We start from the raw sequence: 16,729 nt of genomic DNA, 5'->3' as shown, positions 1-16,729 counted from the left end.
GTTAATACGGGAAAAGTAAACTCTCTATATATGCCATTGGCCGCCCGGACTTTCCGCCACACTTGGGCGCTGGATGTAGTAGAGGTGATTGAGGAAACGTACCTTATCCATGAAGCTCTTTGGCTTCGACGTCGTATACGGCGCGCATTTGCTCTTGCCTTTTTAAATGCAATGAGGTTTTCAGTTGTAGGGTATCTTCGAAAGATCCCCCATAATCTCTTTTGGTTCCTATAAGCTTCACGACAAGCGTCGTTCCACCACGGTTTGTGATATTTTCGTGGAAAGGATGAGCGCTTAGGAATTGTAGCATTCGCAGCACCAATGATACAGTCGATAACATTTTGAACCGCATTGGTAATACTAGTAGAAGTAACCATTTCATCAGTAATCACTGCTTTCCTAGTAAATGTACCCCAGTCTGCTCTCTGGAATACGTAAGTCTGTGGATATTGCGTCACATTGTTCTCATCAGCATGGGATATGATCAAGGGAAAGTGATCGCTATTGTAGAGATCACTTGCCACTGTAATGTTCAGCAAGGGGAAAAGTGCAGGAGTGCAAATAGCCAAATCAACAGAATGAAATGTACCTGTGGGTTCATGGAAATGTGTCTTCTCGTTAGTATTGAGCAGACAGAGACAGTTATCAGAAATAAATTGTTCTATCTGTCGCCCGCGAGAATTTCTTCTATCAGAACCCCACATAGTACCATGGCCATTGAAGTCACCTAGCAGTATGAAAGGCACTGGAAGTTGATCAACCAGAATGTTAAGATCATTTTGAGAGATAACATCATTCGGTGGTAGATAAATACAACAGACTGTAACTAAGGTTTTGACGTGCACCTGTACCGCCACAGCCTGCAAGGAAGTGTGTAGGTTTAGGATAGTACTGGGGTAACTGTTGGAGGTCAAAAGGCACACTCCACCAGAAGATAAGCCAGTAATGTTATCCTTTCGGACACAATTATATCCATGTAACTTCAAGTGCACATTTGACTTCAAGAACGTTTCTTGAAGAGCTATACACACAGGGTGTGTGGAATTCACGAGAGCTTTAAGGTCTTCCAGCTTTGTCCTAATTCCACGACAATTCCAGGAAATAAAAGAGGCCATTAATGAGTGGGAGGGGGACTGTTATCAACGCCAGTGAGAGGAGTTGCCGACTGTTCGCAACCCATGTGGAAATCTTCATCATCCTCTGAAGGATGGATTTTTAATAGCTCAGAATTAGATGGATTCCCAAATAAAGAAGGCAAGTCCTTGGTGGCCAGACCAGCTTTGCCTATCTCAAGAGCAACTGACTTCCGAGATTTCAAATCTTTTAGGGAAACACCTTTCTTTGAAAATTTCAAAGTCAAGGACTTTTGGGCTTTTGATATGCGTGACCTTTTCTTAAAATCAGATGGTTTTGCCTTTATTGGACTTGAAATTAAGTCAGAATCGGATTCGCTTGATAAAATGGTTACAGGTTTTGTTTGTACCTCACAATTTCTGAGTGATTTTGTTACGGAGGCGTAGCTACGACCTTCTGTTGGAGTCTGCGCTAACACCAGTCGTCTGGCTTCCTGAAATGATATATCTTTTTTTACCTTCGTTGTAACAATTTCTTTCTCGAGCTTCCATTTGGGGCAGGCTCGTGAGAAAGAGGTATGCTCTCCCTTGCAATTTGTGCATTTTTCTTTTAATGTGCAGTCAGTGCTCTCATGACCAGCTTCAGCACAACGAGCACATGTCAGCTTGCCGCGACAATTAGCCTTTGAATGGCCAAAACGCTGGCATTTAAAGCATCTCAAGGGATTGGGAATAAATGCCTTCACAGGTAATTTGAGATATCCTGCTTTTATCGATTCTGGTGCCTTAGGAGAATTAAACGTGAGAACTAGATGCTTCGTTTCAAGAAGTTTGCCGTCACGTCGAATAGTAATACGACGGACATGTGTCACTCCTTGCGAGCTTAGTTTCTGAGTTATTGCCTCCAGTGAAACATTAAACAATTCACCGCAGGTTATAACACCTTTGGATGAATTAAGCGTTCGATGTGCACTCACATTTACTGGTATCGTTGCTAATGCTTTCAATTTCAGAAGTTGTTGAGCTTGCTTGCGGGAATTCACTTCCACAAGCAAGTCTCCAGAACGTAATTTTCGAATTGAAACAACTTCTCCGACCGTGCTTGATATAGCTTTTTCCACTAAAAATGGTGAAACTGTATGAAAATTTTCTTCATCTTTGGTTCTTTTAATCACGAAAAATGATTCAAAGTGTTTTGTAAATACATTTGATACAATTGGTTGCCCACTGAAGGGAGCACGTTTGGATTTGCCCATACGATATTAGAAGTGTTTCAGGCCCGACGGCACCGCCCACCACGGAGCCCAACAAGGGAAGGCAGCCACCGGCTCTGGCCCTTCCCAGCCTCGGCGCTTACCTTGGTGCTAGCCGGAACCTATACGCTCGGAGTTACCCCCGGGGACAGTGACCACCCTTAACGCCAAGCCCAAGGAGTAACCCCTTCGCTTGATCCCTAGCAAACTAACCACTTAGGTGGCTAGTGACCAGCCGATTGATGTACAGGGGACCACAGTACACCACCCGTCTTTCAAATGGATTGCCACGCACGGCCAACACGTGGGGTTTTGGCTGTCCATGAGAAGCAAGAAGCAAACAGAGCGGCGACAGCTTCTCATGGAGAGCTCCCTCGCTTGCCGTCGAGGGAAGGAAAAACACAGCAGACAGCAGAAGGCGTAGGGGAGTGGAAACGTAAAGGGAGTAAAGATCCCTGGGTACCTCGGGATTGGGACACCCGTACTCACCTAAAGAAGGTGAGCCCCTGAGGGGGGGGGAATCTGATCCTGCATCACAGGCGCGAGCATAAAATTTGAATAGAGGCCTCGTACTCCATCGCTGCTATTACGATCAGTGAAACATTGGGTGTTTTAGAACATGTCCTCCCATCCATCATGTCACGTCGGTGTTGTGCGTGCATGCATGCCAATGGCCGCAATTTCGAACACCTCCTGTGATGCATTAATGCCATACTTATTATTTATTATTGCATTTTTATGCAATAAAGCATTTTATACTTCATTCTGTGTTGCGGCCTTACTGTCTTTGTGTCTCTATCTCGTTAGTGTTACGTTTCGTTTCCGTCCATGATTTCCGATGTAATTATGGCTCCTCACGATGTTCTCTATCTCTCCTCCAAGTGCGTACACGGCATTCGGGGACACCCTGCATAATTTATTGGCTGATATTATTTAGAGGCAACTGACCCAGAAAATAAATTGAAATTACTCATTAATAAGCTTTTTTTTTCAAAAAAATCAGCTCCCGCACTTAATCACAATGTCGTTAATTATTTACCTTGAAAATTTAGTTCCAATCTTACAACTTTTCATGTACGGATTAAAGGTAAAATTTCTATGCATATTATAAGCTTTGAAATGGCTATCCCCTCATTTGGAACTCCAAATCACGAGATGTTAAGAATTTTATGTCTACAGACTACCACCGTATCATTCATCTTCACCCATTTCGAGTAATCCATCGTCGTCAGTTTTGATGTTAACCGGCTGAGGGTCAAACTTGATTTCACTGTTCCAAGAAATTTCATTCTGCGGAATAAAATGTGACTTAGCGAATGAACTACAATAAAAATATATTTTTCACTGGGATGTGAAAGGAATTGAACATTCTTGTAATGAGGAAAAAATGTTTTTTTTCATACATAGTGGAATAATTTTTATTGTTATTTTATAGAAACATATAAAAGATATGATGAGACGCATAGCTATACGGTTCTATACAGTCTATATATTCTATACAGTCAGTCCACTGTATGTCCACATTAAGACAATGTGGACAATTACAATGACAATTGTGTATTAATGGTTCCCTTAGTAAATAAAATTTTTTATTTTTTCGAAATCAGATAACATAATTTTGTAGTAAATAAAGAATTATAATCATTATGATTTCGGACTAACTTTGTGAGGAGTTCGAATCTGGAGGCAAAAGAGAAGCAAAAATGAAAACAGCAGACATATTTTAATATGAAAATCTAAAAGTTCCACATCATGTATAAATTTTACATTAAACTAACAATTTCCTTGCAATTCTTACATTAAACATTCGAAATTACCCCCCCCCCATATTCTTATACTCTATTTAAGTGCACTTCCATGAAGATCACTGCACTCTTGAAGGCTCATTATTTACTTGGAGCAATTATAGTTTCAGATGAAGTAAATTCTGTTTCAAATATTTCAACCTCACTGCACTCACAGAACCCAAGATTGGTTGCACAAGAGCTAGTATTTGCTTAACTGCACCAGGCACATGATTAAAACTATTTCCCCGATTTACCCGAACACTACTCAGGCTGTGTATTTTCCTACACCAATCCAGTGATTTGCCCAGAATTTTCATTTTATTTTATTTTGCATTCCTTCTAATAGATGGCCCTAATAATCCAGGAGAGACTGGACTGTACAACCAGTTCAAGGACAGTTTTATTGCTTTGCCTATTGATCCCATTATGTTTTGTTAGCACTTGTTCAGTGCATTGGCTATTGCACGTTTCGAATATTTCTTTCTAAAATAAAAGAAGACATCGGGTAACAATGATTGGCTCTTAATAGAATATTAGAAATATTCGATCAGAGAATGAATCGGAAATTTCTCTGAATTATTGATGATTCTGGTAGATGTAAAAATTTATTATTGGACTTCTGTATTTTCCATTTTGTCATTACTAGATCTGATCTAACTCAGGCCTGGAACTTTTGTGAAATGGATACTGATAATTCTCCCCTAAAACCTCCACCTTTTCCTTTCACAGCAAATCCTCCTATTCATATGAATATCGATATAAGTGATGGAACTCTCCAGCTTCTCAATATTTTCTTTTATGATAACCTCTTTCAAATTATAATTTCGGAAAATAATAAATACGCGGATAGAAGTATTCTAACCGTAACCGCGAGAAAATGGAAAACAAAGAAAAACGAAATTCAAGTCTTTCTTGCTTTGAATATTTATTTACAAGAAACTGTGAAAAAGTCTGATATTGATCAATATTGAAACACGACGCATTCAACATCAATGCCATTTTTTTTTCTCGAAAATTATGTCTTATCGTCGTTTTTTTACCTTATTCACCGCTATGTACATTTTTCAGATATTGCTAAATTAGACGCTAACACACATGAGTGCCCAAAAACTCCGGCCTGTAATCAAACATCTGAATTCTCGTTATCAAGAAATTATCACCCCTGAAAGAGATGTAACAATCGATAAGAGTTTGATGTTGTTCGAAGGGCGATTATGTTGGAAGCTATATATACCGTTGAAAAGATACTGATTCGGCATAAAATCTTTAATGCTATGTGAATCAAAGTTGGGTTATGTAACGAGTGATTCAAAAATTTGGAACAACTTTAAAAATTAATAATTCAAAAACTAATAAATATAAAAAGATGCGGTTTGCGCCAAATAAATTGTAAAGAAACCGGATTTTGTAGGACGCAATAAAAAATTGTTCTGTTTTCCACTAACAGATGGCGCTGTCGGGTCACTGATATCGGATTACGCAAGCAGCACAAGCAGTATAAAAAGAGCGGATTCATCAGCTAGTCGAAACTGAGCGGTAGTGATTCGGAGGAAGAGAGCGCAAAGCGCATTCGATCGGATGAGATGGAAATGGATGCTGAGAATTCTCAGCAATTCTGCCATTGCAGCGAACGGCTCTTATTAGAGCGACAAATTGATGATGAAAAAATTAAATCAGAAGGATTGCTTAAAGCAATCACTTACTTTATGGAAAATGGAATTGGAAACGACAATCAAGAATACCTAACCCTCAGACAAAAACAACAGGATATCCTAGCCAAGCAAGGAGCACTAGAGGGTGAGTTGGACCTTCTTCCTTTTTGTTGTGGCCAAGATAGAGCAAAAATTAATGCTAATTCCCAAGATAATTTTAAATTTTCACCAAAAAGAAAAACTGCCCGCCCAGCCCAAATTAGCCAGGCAAATACCACTATACTACAAAATAAATTCAAACCACTAGAAAAAATCGATTCGCAAAAAGACGAAGTCATCACACAACCCAAAAACCCCCCACCAATAATGCTAAGATACCACGAAGCATACGTTGAAATTCTTACCCAAATCAGGAAAGTCTGTGGAAACACCGACAACAGGCTATGTTAAAATCTTCCCAAATGACGCGGAACAACACAGAAAAATAACTAACTTTTGCAAAACCCAAGGCTATGATTTCTACATAATCAAGCCACGAAATGAGCGACAACTCAAAGTGGTAATCAAAGAGTTACCCCATGATGAGGAGCCGGAAGAGATCAACGCCATTCTAATAAATGAACATAACCTACCAGTAACCAAAGTATCTCAGTTAACTCAGCTTAAAACGAAACGACCACTCCCTTTCTACCTACTCGAACTAATTAGGAATAATGAAGCAGAACTTATATTCGATTTACAGCACATAAACTACCTAAAAATAACTCTCGGACCCTTTAGGGGAAGACGTATGGTCAATCAATGCTTCAAATGCAACAGATTCCACCACACTGCTGAGTGTTGTGGTATGGTACCCAGGTGCTTAAAATGTAACCAAGCACATCTTACTAATCAGTGCACTATCACCGATAAAATCCAAGACCCTATTTGCATCAACTGTAATAAAACAGGTCATGTTGCATCATACAGAGGTTGTGAAGCTTTTCCAAAACTTCCACATAATAACACTATCAGAGACAACTACTATTCCCAAAATAGACATAACAATTATAACAAACCAGCTTACATCCAAGAAAACAAATCTTTCGCCGATCTTTTTAACGGCAACACTCCTCAACAGAGGGCGCCACGCGATCAACCATCCATCACTGTAAACAAACTCAGAAGATATCAATCTATCAACCACGCTAGGCGACAGTTTTATTAAAGACATCGCCGAAGCCACACAGGAATTAAGGAAACTCGTCAAACAATACCCTAATCTCTTCAAAGCACTGAAAGATCTCAAAAATGCGCACACATTACAAGATAAATTACAACTTCTCATGACGGCTTTTCAAAGCCACGATTCAACCTCCTCTTACTAAGTTAATTCAAGCTCAACAGCCTAAGAATTGTGTACTGGAACGCAAACGGGATCAAGAATAAAATAAATGAATTCAGACTGTTCGTAAATAAGTATAACCCCGACATTATCTTATTACAGGAAACCAATCTGAGACCACAAAAGAAAATCTTTCTAGCAAATTACGCTTCTTACTACAGCTATCGAGAAATAATTAATCCTACACAAAACGCAGCAGGAGGAACTACGATACTCATTAAAAATTACATACCCCATTACGAACTTATAATTCCAACCCTCTATCACGTAGAAGCTAACGCAATAGTTATTAATTTTAAAGATATAGAACCCATAACGCTCACCTCAATCTACATACCCCCCCCCCACTCTGATACTTCACTTTTCACTTTCGATCTAGAAAATTTAATTCAAATTAGCCCCAACCAAATTATAGCCGGTGATTATAATGCACATCATAAGAACTGGAGATGTAACTATAACACACATAGAGGTATTTCCCTTAACACTTTCTGCAACAGAGCTGGTATCGACATCATTGCTCCTGCCACCCCCACAAGATTTGGAAATAATTCTACCTCCACAATAGACCTCGCACTTGTTAAAGACTTTATTTATCCCTATGAAATAAACTCCTTACCTGAATTAAGCTCTGATCACAACCCCATTCACTTAAACTTTTTTATTAATTATACTTTACCAAATAGCATAGGAAAAAATAAAACGAACTGGGCCCTTTTTAAAAACAATTTAAATAAAATCGATAATCTAAATTTCATAAGCATTGATTCCGAAAACAAAATTGATAACGCAGTCAACACTCTTGAACAAATCATAAACCAGGCCAAGATCACCGCATCTAAACCCATCACAACATCTAATATTCATTTTGATCCTAAATTAAAACGACTTAACAGAGAACGTAACTTTGCTAGAAAGATGTTTCAACAAACCAGAGACCCAACCTTCAAGAAAATATCCAATAAATTAAATAAAGAAATCGCTAAAATAAATAAAACAATTGAACATAATAATTTCATTAATAAAATAGTAAACGCCAATCCTGAAGACAATACAATCTGGGAACTTGTCAAACCATTTAAAAAGAAATTTAAAAACATACCACCGCTCAAACACACACACACACTTGCTCTAACAGACGAGGACAAAGCAGAATGCATAGCAAACAGCTTAGAAAATCAATTTCAAAATAATGACACTATAGACTTTGAAACTGATAAAATCGTAAATGAATCTATTGCCCACTTTAAATTTAATAAAAACACCCTTAAAGAAATTAAAACACCCCCCACCCCCCCTAGAAATTAAATCAGCTATTAAAAAACTTAAAAATAATAAATCCCCAGGACATGATGGTATTAACAATAAAATGCTAAAAAATCTCCCGGATAATATTATTTATGACCTAACAATCTTAATCTATAAAATTCTAATCATTGGGTATTTTCCTAAAAGATGGAAAACAGCAACTGTGGTACCTATACACAAACCCGGCAAAGACCCAACAAACTATAGACCCATTTCACTACTACCCTCAATAAGTAAACTAACAGAACAAATAATCCTTAACAGACTTAATTACTTCCTTGAAGAAAATAACATCCTTATCCCAGAACAATTTGGGTTCAGAAAAAATCTTTCGACAACTCATCAACTATACCGTGTTACCGAATTCATCGAAGAAGCATTTATTAATAAAGAAAAAGCAGCAGCGGTCTTTTTAGACATCCAAAAAGCCTTCGATAGAGTTTGACAACACGGCCTAATCTACAAATTAATAAATAACAATATCCCCAACTATTTAATTCAAATAATCTACTCCTACCTATCAAACCGTAAATTCAAAGTAAAAATAAAAAATGCAATTTCCTCGGAAAAAACATCCAAGCCGGCGTCGCTCAAGGTTCAAAAATTGGCCCAGTGCTTTTTTCCTTATTTATTAATGACATACCCACTCAGTTCAACACCATGCTATGCATTTTTGCAGACGACACAGCGATACTCGCTAAAAACAAAAATCCAAACTACATGCAGCTAGCTCTAAATAGACACCTCCACAAACTTGAAGGTTGGTTCGAAAAATGGAAAATTACCATTAACGTATCTAAAACAGAAGCAATTATCTTCCATAAATCACCTATTAATAAATCCTTCCCCCAACTTAAAATTAATAACAAATTTATCCCGTGGTCTCAGAACTGCAAATATCTCGGTGTAATCTTAGATAGAAAACTAACATGGAAGCCCCACTTATTATATGTTAAAAATAAATTCCGTGATCTCTCGAGAAAATTTTACCCCCTACTATCATGGAATTCAAAAATGAATAGGGATAATAAATTACTTATTTACACAGCCTATTTGCGTCCAGTACTCACCTATGCCTGCCCAGTGTGGGGGTATGCTGCCAAAAGTAACTTAAAATTAATTATTCAGCAACAAAACCAAATTATAAAAAGTATCTGTAAAGCACCCAGATATCTCTCCAACTCTGAAATATATAAAGCTCTCGATTACCCACCTCTCAAAAAATTCATACAAAAAATAGCCACTAACTTCCATAACAATCTTGTAAATATCGATAACGAAACAATAAAACTAATCCCTAATTACGAACCCAATCCGCGAATAAAAAGACCAAAAAACGTACTCCTCTAACACATCTAACCCTTTCGCTAACTGGTATAACCCTTTCACCTTACCTGCTTAAATAAAGTAAACATTATATGCTCATGGCGCCATCTAGTGCTATTAAACTTAACATGTAACTTCCCCTGCACTGGATTCCTATCGTAAAGACCCGTTACCGCTAGCAGCATACCCACTCACCCACTCCTACAGTAACAACCAATAGCTTCTCGCCATTCCAAAACTCACACAAACCAAGCCAATCACAAACCTAGCTTCACCAAATCCACATCTTAACTCTTAACTTCAATTTTTTAACAGTACCATGGCAATATATCAAAAGTTATGCTCTAATCAGCCACATCATTAAGGGGATAGTCCTTCTCCAAGGACGGGTACCCCGACAAACCCACCATCGAGATCGAGATCGCTAGTCGAAACTGACTGTCCTCATTCATTTTTCTCCTGCTAGCTACCGTCATGAGCGGTAGCGATTTGGAGGAAGAGAGCGCGAAGTGCATACGATCAGATGAAATGGATATGGATGCTGAGAATTCTCAGCAACTCTGCCATTGCAGCGAACGGCTCTTTTTAGAGCGTCAAATAGAGCAAGAAAAAATTAAATCTGAAGGATTGCTTAAAGCAATCAATTACTACATGGATAACGGTATCGGAAATGATAACCAGGAATACCTCATACTTAGAAAAAAACAACAGGATATCCTAGCCAAGCAAGGAGCACTAGAGGGTGAGTTGGACCTTCTTCCTTTTTGTTGTGGTTATGATAGAGCAAAATCAAATTCAACATGCCAAGATAAATTTAGCTATTCACCAAAAAGAAAAACTGCCCGCCCAGCCCAAATTAGCGAAGCAAACGTCACTGAAATAGCAAATAAATTCCAACCTCTGGAAAATATTAATTCTCAAAATGATGATAACATTACTCCACCTAAAAAACCCCCAATAATGCTTAGATATCATGAAGCCTATGTAGAGATTCTAACTCAAATTAGGAGAGTCTGTGGTAACACAGAAAACAAATTATCAACTGGATACGTAAAAATTTTCCCTAATGATGCTGAACAGCACAGAAAGATCACCAATTTCTGTAAATCTCAAGGTTATGATTTTGACATCATCAAACCTAGAAATGAGAGACCACTTAAAGTGGTGATTAAAGGACTACCCCACGACGAAGACCAGGACGAGATAAAAACCTTACTAAAAAATGAACACCAATTACCCGTAATTAAAGTTACACAGCTAACTCAATTAAGAACTAAACGCCCATTCCCCTTCTACCTCGCTGAACTAACCAGAAATAATGAGGCACAACGCGTCTTCGAAATCAACCACATTAATTACTTAAAAATAACGGTTGAACCCTTTAGGGGAAGAAGAATGGTAAATCAATGCTATAAATGCAATAGATTTCACCACACCGCCGAGTGTTGTGAAATGACACCCAGATGCTTGAAATGCAATCAAGCCCATCTTACAAATCAGTGCACAATTACTGACAGAATTCCTGACCCAATTTGCATCAACTGCAATAAACCAGGTCACGTAGCATCCTACAGAGGATGTGAAGCATTTCCGAAACTTCCCAACAATAATGCTATTCGCGACAATTATTATTCCCAAAATAGACGAAACAATAATTAACAACAGGCTTACATCCAGGAAAATAAATCGTTTGCTGATCTTTTTAACGGCAACACCCCTCAAAAGAGGGCGCCACGAGATCAACCATCCATCACTGTCAACAAATTTAGAAACTCAGACGACATCAATCTCTCAACCACGCTAGGCGACAGCTTTATTAGAGACATCGCTGAAGCTACGCAAGAATTAAGAAAACTTGTTAAACAATACCCCAACCTATTCAAAGCACTAAAAGATCTTAAAAATGCTAACTCATTAGAAGACAAACTACAGCTACTTATGACGGCTTTTCAAAGCCATAACACAACCTCTTCTAATTGATTTAATTCAATCTAAACAGCCTAAGTATTGTGTACTGGAACGCAAACGGGATCAAGAATAAAATAAACGAATTCAGACTGTTCGTAAATAAGTATAACCCCGATATTATATTACTACAGGAAACCCATCTGAGACCACAAAAGAAAATCTTTCTAGCAAATTACGCTTCTTACTACAGCTATCGACAAATTTTAAAGTCTACACAAAACGCCGCAGGAGGAACAGCGATATTAATTAAAAATTGCATCCCCCACTATGAACTTATAACTCCAACCCTTTATCACGTAGAAGCAAACGCAATAGTATTCAATTTTAAAGATAAAGAACCCATAACGCTCACCTCTATCTACATCCCCCCCCCCACTCTGATACATCACTTTTCACGTTCGATTTAGAAACTTTAATCCAAATCAGTCCTAACCAAATTATTGCCGGTGATTTTAATGCACATCACAAGAATTGGAGATGCAACAATAACACAGCTAGAGGAATTTCCCTTAATACATTCTGTAATAGAGCTGGAATTGACATCATTGCTCCTGCCACCCCCACAAGATTTGGAACTTATTCAACCTCCACAATTGACCTCGCATTAGTCAAAGATTTTATATATCCCTACGAAATAAATTCTTTTCCCGAATTAAGCTCGGATCACAACCCCATTCACTTAAATTTTTTTATTAATTATACCTTACCAAATAGCATAGGAAAAAATAAAACGAACTGGACCCTTTTTAAAAATAATTTAACTAAAATAGATAATCTAAATTTCATTAGTATAGACTCCGAAAACAAAATAGATAACGCAGTAGACACTCTTGAGCAAATTATAAACCAGGCCAAGATCACCGCATCTAAACCCATCACAACATCCAATATACACTTCGATCCAAAATTAAAACAACTAAACAAAGAACGTAATTTTGCTAGAAAGATGTTTCAGCAAACCAGAGACCCAACCTTCAAGAAAATTTCCAATAAATTAAATAAAGAAATCGCTAAAATAAATAAAACAATAGAACATAACAATTTCATTAATAAAATAGTCAACGCAAATCCTGAAGACAATACAATCTGGGAACTTGTTAAACCCTTTAAAAAGAAATTTTAAAACATTCCACCACTTAAAGACACACACACACTTGCTCTTACAGATGAGGATAAAGCAGAATGCATAGCCAATAGTTTAGAAAATCAATTTCAAAATAATGACACCTTAGGCTTTGACACTGACAATATAGTAAATGAAACTGTTGCCCATTTTAAATTTAATAAAAACCCCTTTAAAGAAATTAGAACACCTCCCACCCCCTTTGAAATTAAACTAGGTATTAAAAAACTTTAAAAAAAATAAATCCCCAGGACACGATGGTATTAATAATAAAATGCTCAAAAATCTCCCGGACAATATTATTTATGATTTAACAATTTTAATTTAGAAAATTTTAATTATTGGGTATTTTCCTAAAAGATGGAAAACAGCAACTGTGGTACCTATTCACAAACCCGGCAAAGACCCAACCGACCCCACAAACTATAGACCTATTTCACTACTACCTTCAATAAGTAAATTAACAGAACAAATAATTCTTAACAGATTAAATAATTTCCTAGAAGAAAATAATATCCTTATCCCAGAGCAATTTGGGTTCAGAAAAAATCTCTCGACAACCCATCAACTATACCGTGTTACCGAATTCATCGAGGAAGCCTTTATTAATAAAGAAAAAGCTGCAGCAGTATTTTTAGGCATACAAAAAGCCTTCGATAGACTTTGGCAAGACGGTCTAATCTACAAATTATTTAATTACAATATCCCCAACTATCTAATTCAAATAATTCACTCATACCTGTCAAATCAAAAATTTAAAGTAAAAATTAAAAATGCAATTTCCTCGGAAAAAAACATTCAAGCCGGCGTAGCCCAAGGATCAAAAATTGGCCCAGTGCTGTTTTCCTTATTTATAAACGATATACCCAAACAATTCAATACTATGCTATGCATTTTTGAAGACGATACAGCGATTCTCGCTAAAAACAAAAACCCAAATTACATACAGCTAGCACTAAACAGATACCTCCACAAACTTGAAGGTTGGTTCGAAAAATGGAAAATAACTATTAACGTCTCGAAAACAGAAGCAATAATTTTCCATAAATCACCTACTAATAAATCCTTCCCTCAACTTAAAATTAATAACAAAATTATACCGTGGTCTCAGAACTGCAAATATCTTGGCGTAATCATAGATAGAAAATTAACCTAGAAGCCCCACTTTTTATATGTCAAAAATAAATTCCGTGATCTTTCGCGAAAATTCTACCCCCTACTTTCATGGAATTCAAAAATGAATAGGGATAATAAATTACTTATTTAAACAGCCTATTTGCGTCCAGTACTCACCTATGCCTGCCCAGTGTGGGGGTATGCTGCCAAAAGTAACTTAAAATTAATAATTCAGCAACAAAACCAAATTATAAAAAGTATCTGTAAAGCACCCAGATATTTCTCCACCTCTGAAATCTATAAAGCTATCGATTACCCACCTCTCAAAAAATTCATACAAAAAATAGCCACTAACTTCCATAACAACCTTGTAAATATAGATAACGAAGCAATAAAACTAATCCCTAAATATGAACCCAATCCGCAAGTAAAAAGACCAAAAAACGTGCTCTTTTAATCCATTTAATCCTTTCACTAACTAACTGGTAACTAACTGGTATAACCCTTTCACTTTACCTGCTTAATTTAAGTAAACAGTAAACGCTCATGGCGCCATCTAGTGCTAATAAACTTAATCGGTAACTTCCAATGCACTGGATTTACATCGCAAAGACCCGTTACCGCTGGCAGCATGCCCAGTCACCCACTCCTACAGTAACAACCAATAACCTCACGCCATTCCAAAACTTACCCAAACCAAACCAATCATAAACCTAGCTTCACCAAGTTCACAACAAGATCCTTAAACTTCAATTTACTAATAGCATCATGGCAATATATTAAAAGTAATGCTCTTATCAGCCACATCATTAATTGGATAGTCCTTCTCCAAGAACTGGTGCCCCGATAAACCCATCATCGAGTTCGAGCTAGTCGAAACTGCATTTTTCTATTCATCATTTTCATTCGAGTGGAATTCGTGCTAGAGGTAGGACGTATATTTTTTACGCTCCTGTCTTGTCTCCGAAACCGCTAGTAATATTTTTGGACCGCTGCCGCAGGCATGTCCGATGACGAAGAACCGTCGATGGTTGGTTATTTAGGGTTTTTGGCACAAAAGCCAAATCTGACTGCTGCGCCACTCGAATAAATGAATGTCGAGAACGCGGATCGTACCCGAAGAACCGTCAAACGCCTTTGCGTTGACAACGGCATGGCAATAGATGATGATACAAATAATACCATAGATTATTGCGGAAGTTGTGATAAAAGAAGGGTACTTAGGCTAGAAATCGAAATGCTTCAGCTTGATATTGAGTGTTGCGCTAAGAAATTAAAACGATGGATAAGGAGATTAACCGAAACTCGCTAGTTGGTTGGTTCTTTAGGTTTCCTGGCGCAAAAGCCGTATCTGGCCATGCTGCGCCAATCAAATGGTAAGAAGCATTTCGAAAGTATTAAGAAAGGTTATTCCGATTAAAAACTAGGCAAGGTTAAAAATTTCAATCGCAAGCTAATGCATTAAAACGGTATTTAAAAATCATTCATGAAAAAAGTAAAAGTTCGAAAATTACCGACACTCGAAAAAAGATTCCAAATTGATCAAATCTTAAATAAAATGTAACAAACCAATTGTCTGTAGAAATTTAAAAGTATTAGAGTGAGGTTTCTCGCCCAGTAGTTCAAGCATGCCCAAAACTCGCTAGAAAAAAATGGATTATACCAAGGACTTCATGGCCAAAGGGTGGCAAAATCCCAACAAGTGGAGCACCTTAAAGGTTTGTTACTTGAAATATCCGCATGTGAATTCCCTGAGAGATGTTTGGCTTACCAATCAGAAAATTTCCCCCACATTAATAACCAAGAGCAATTCCAAACTGTCCCCAGAAGAAAAACGGCCAGGAACCCCCAAATCCCCCATGAAAGGGCCCCAATTACTACCACAAATAAATACCGGGAACTAAATAAAATAACAGAAACCCCCTCAAATGATAAAACTGAAGAGGAAAAAAATAGAAAAATTACCAACAATAATGCTAAGATTCGTTAAAGATTACAATAAAATCATTGACTTGCTTAAATCTCAAACGAACGTTACTGAGGCTAGGTTAGGGAACTGTTTCATGAAGGTATATACGGATACCATTCAAAATCACGAAACTATCCAAAAATTGTGCAAAGACAAGAGGCGCCTCAATCTCAGGAGACACCCGTGCACAAGTCGAACCTGATTGGTTTGTCAGATCAGTGAATTGAAAACCGCCAAATGCGTTTATCGCCAATTTTACAGTAACCAATTTTTATCTACGAAGCGGTTAGCATTGTTCATTATTGCAAGGATAAGCAATAAGCATGGAATTTAAGTGTACGCTATGCGGAGCTGAATTTTATAAAAAACGAAATTTGCATGTCCATTTATCACGCATTTATGGAGTAAAAAGTGATAACAAAATTTTTGAAAGTGATTTCGTATGTGTTTATTGCGAAAAACATTTCGCATCTAAAAAGAGTTTATCGACACACGTGGGGAAAATTCATCACGTTGTAAGGGCAAATATTTTGTGCCAGGAGGAAAAATGTGAAGAAAGTTTCCCAACGTTATGTGATTTTCGAGCGCATTTATGCACTTTTCATGAATTGAAAGGTATTGAAAATTGCGAAAAGCTGAAATTCGAGAAATACTCGGGTAAGTACTTGTATCGGTTTAGCTTGATACGTTTCCTTCGACATGTTTAACTATTGATTTGTCTTTTTAATGAAGAATCGTGTGCAAAATATACCAGCCTAAAAATTTTAGAT

The 16,729-nt window shown here is 37.4% G+C and overlaps 1 protein-coding gene across 1 annotated transcript; it reads right to left on the bottom strand.

The window, feature by feature from the left end:
- Positions 1-1,114: 1,114 nt before the first annotated feature.
- Positions 1,115-2,329, bottom strand: LOC129956598 (uncharacterized). The gene has a single exon (XM_056068527.1). It carries the CDS (start codon positions 2,327-2,329, stop codon positions 1,115-1,117), a length of 1,215 nt encoding a protein of 404 aa, XP_055924502.1.
- Positions 2,330-16,729: the final 14,400 nt, after the last annotated feature.

Source organism: Argiope bruennichi, chromosome 11, assembly GCF_947563725.1.
Source record: "Argiope bruennichi chromosome 11, qqArgBrue1.1, whole genome shotgun sequence".
NCBI lineage: Eukaryota > Metazoa > Arthropoda > Arachnida > Araneae > Araneidae > Argiope > Argiope bruennichi.
Note: the sequence above shows the minus strand (reverse complement) of the source record. Positions and strands in the feature narration are given on the sequence as shown.

Excerpts from the sequence above, each read along its gene's own strand:
- LOC129956598 (XM_056068527.1), bottom strand. The coding sequence starts at position 2,329 with ATGGGCAAATCCAAACGTGCTCCCTTCAGTGGGCAACCAATTGTATCA.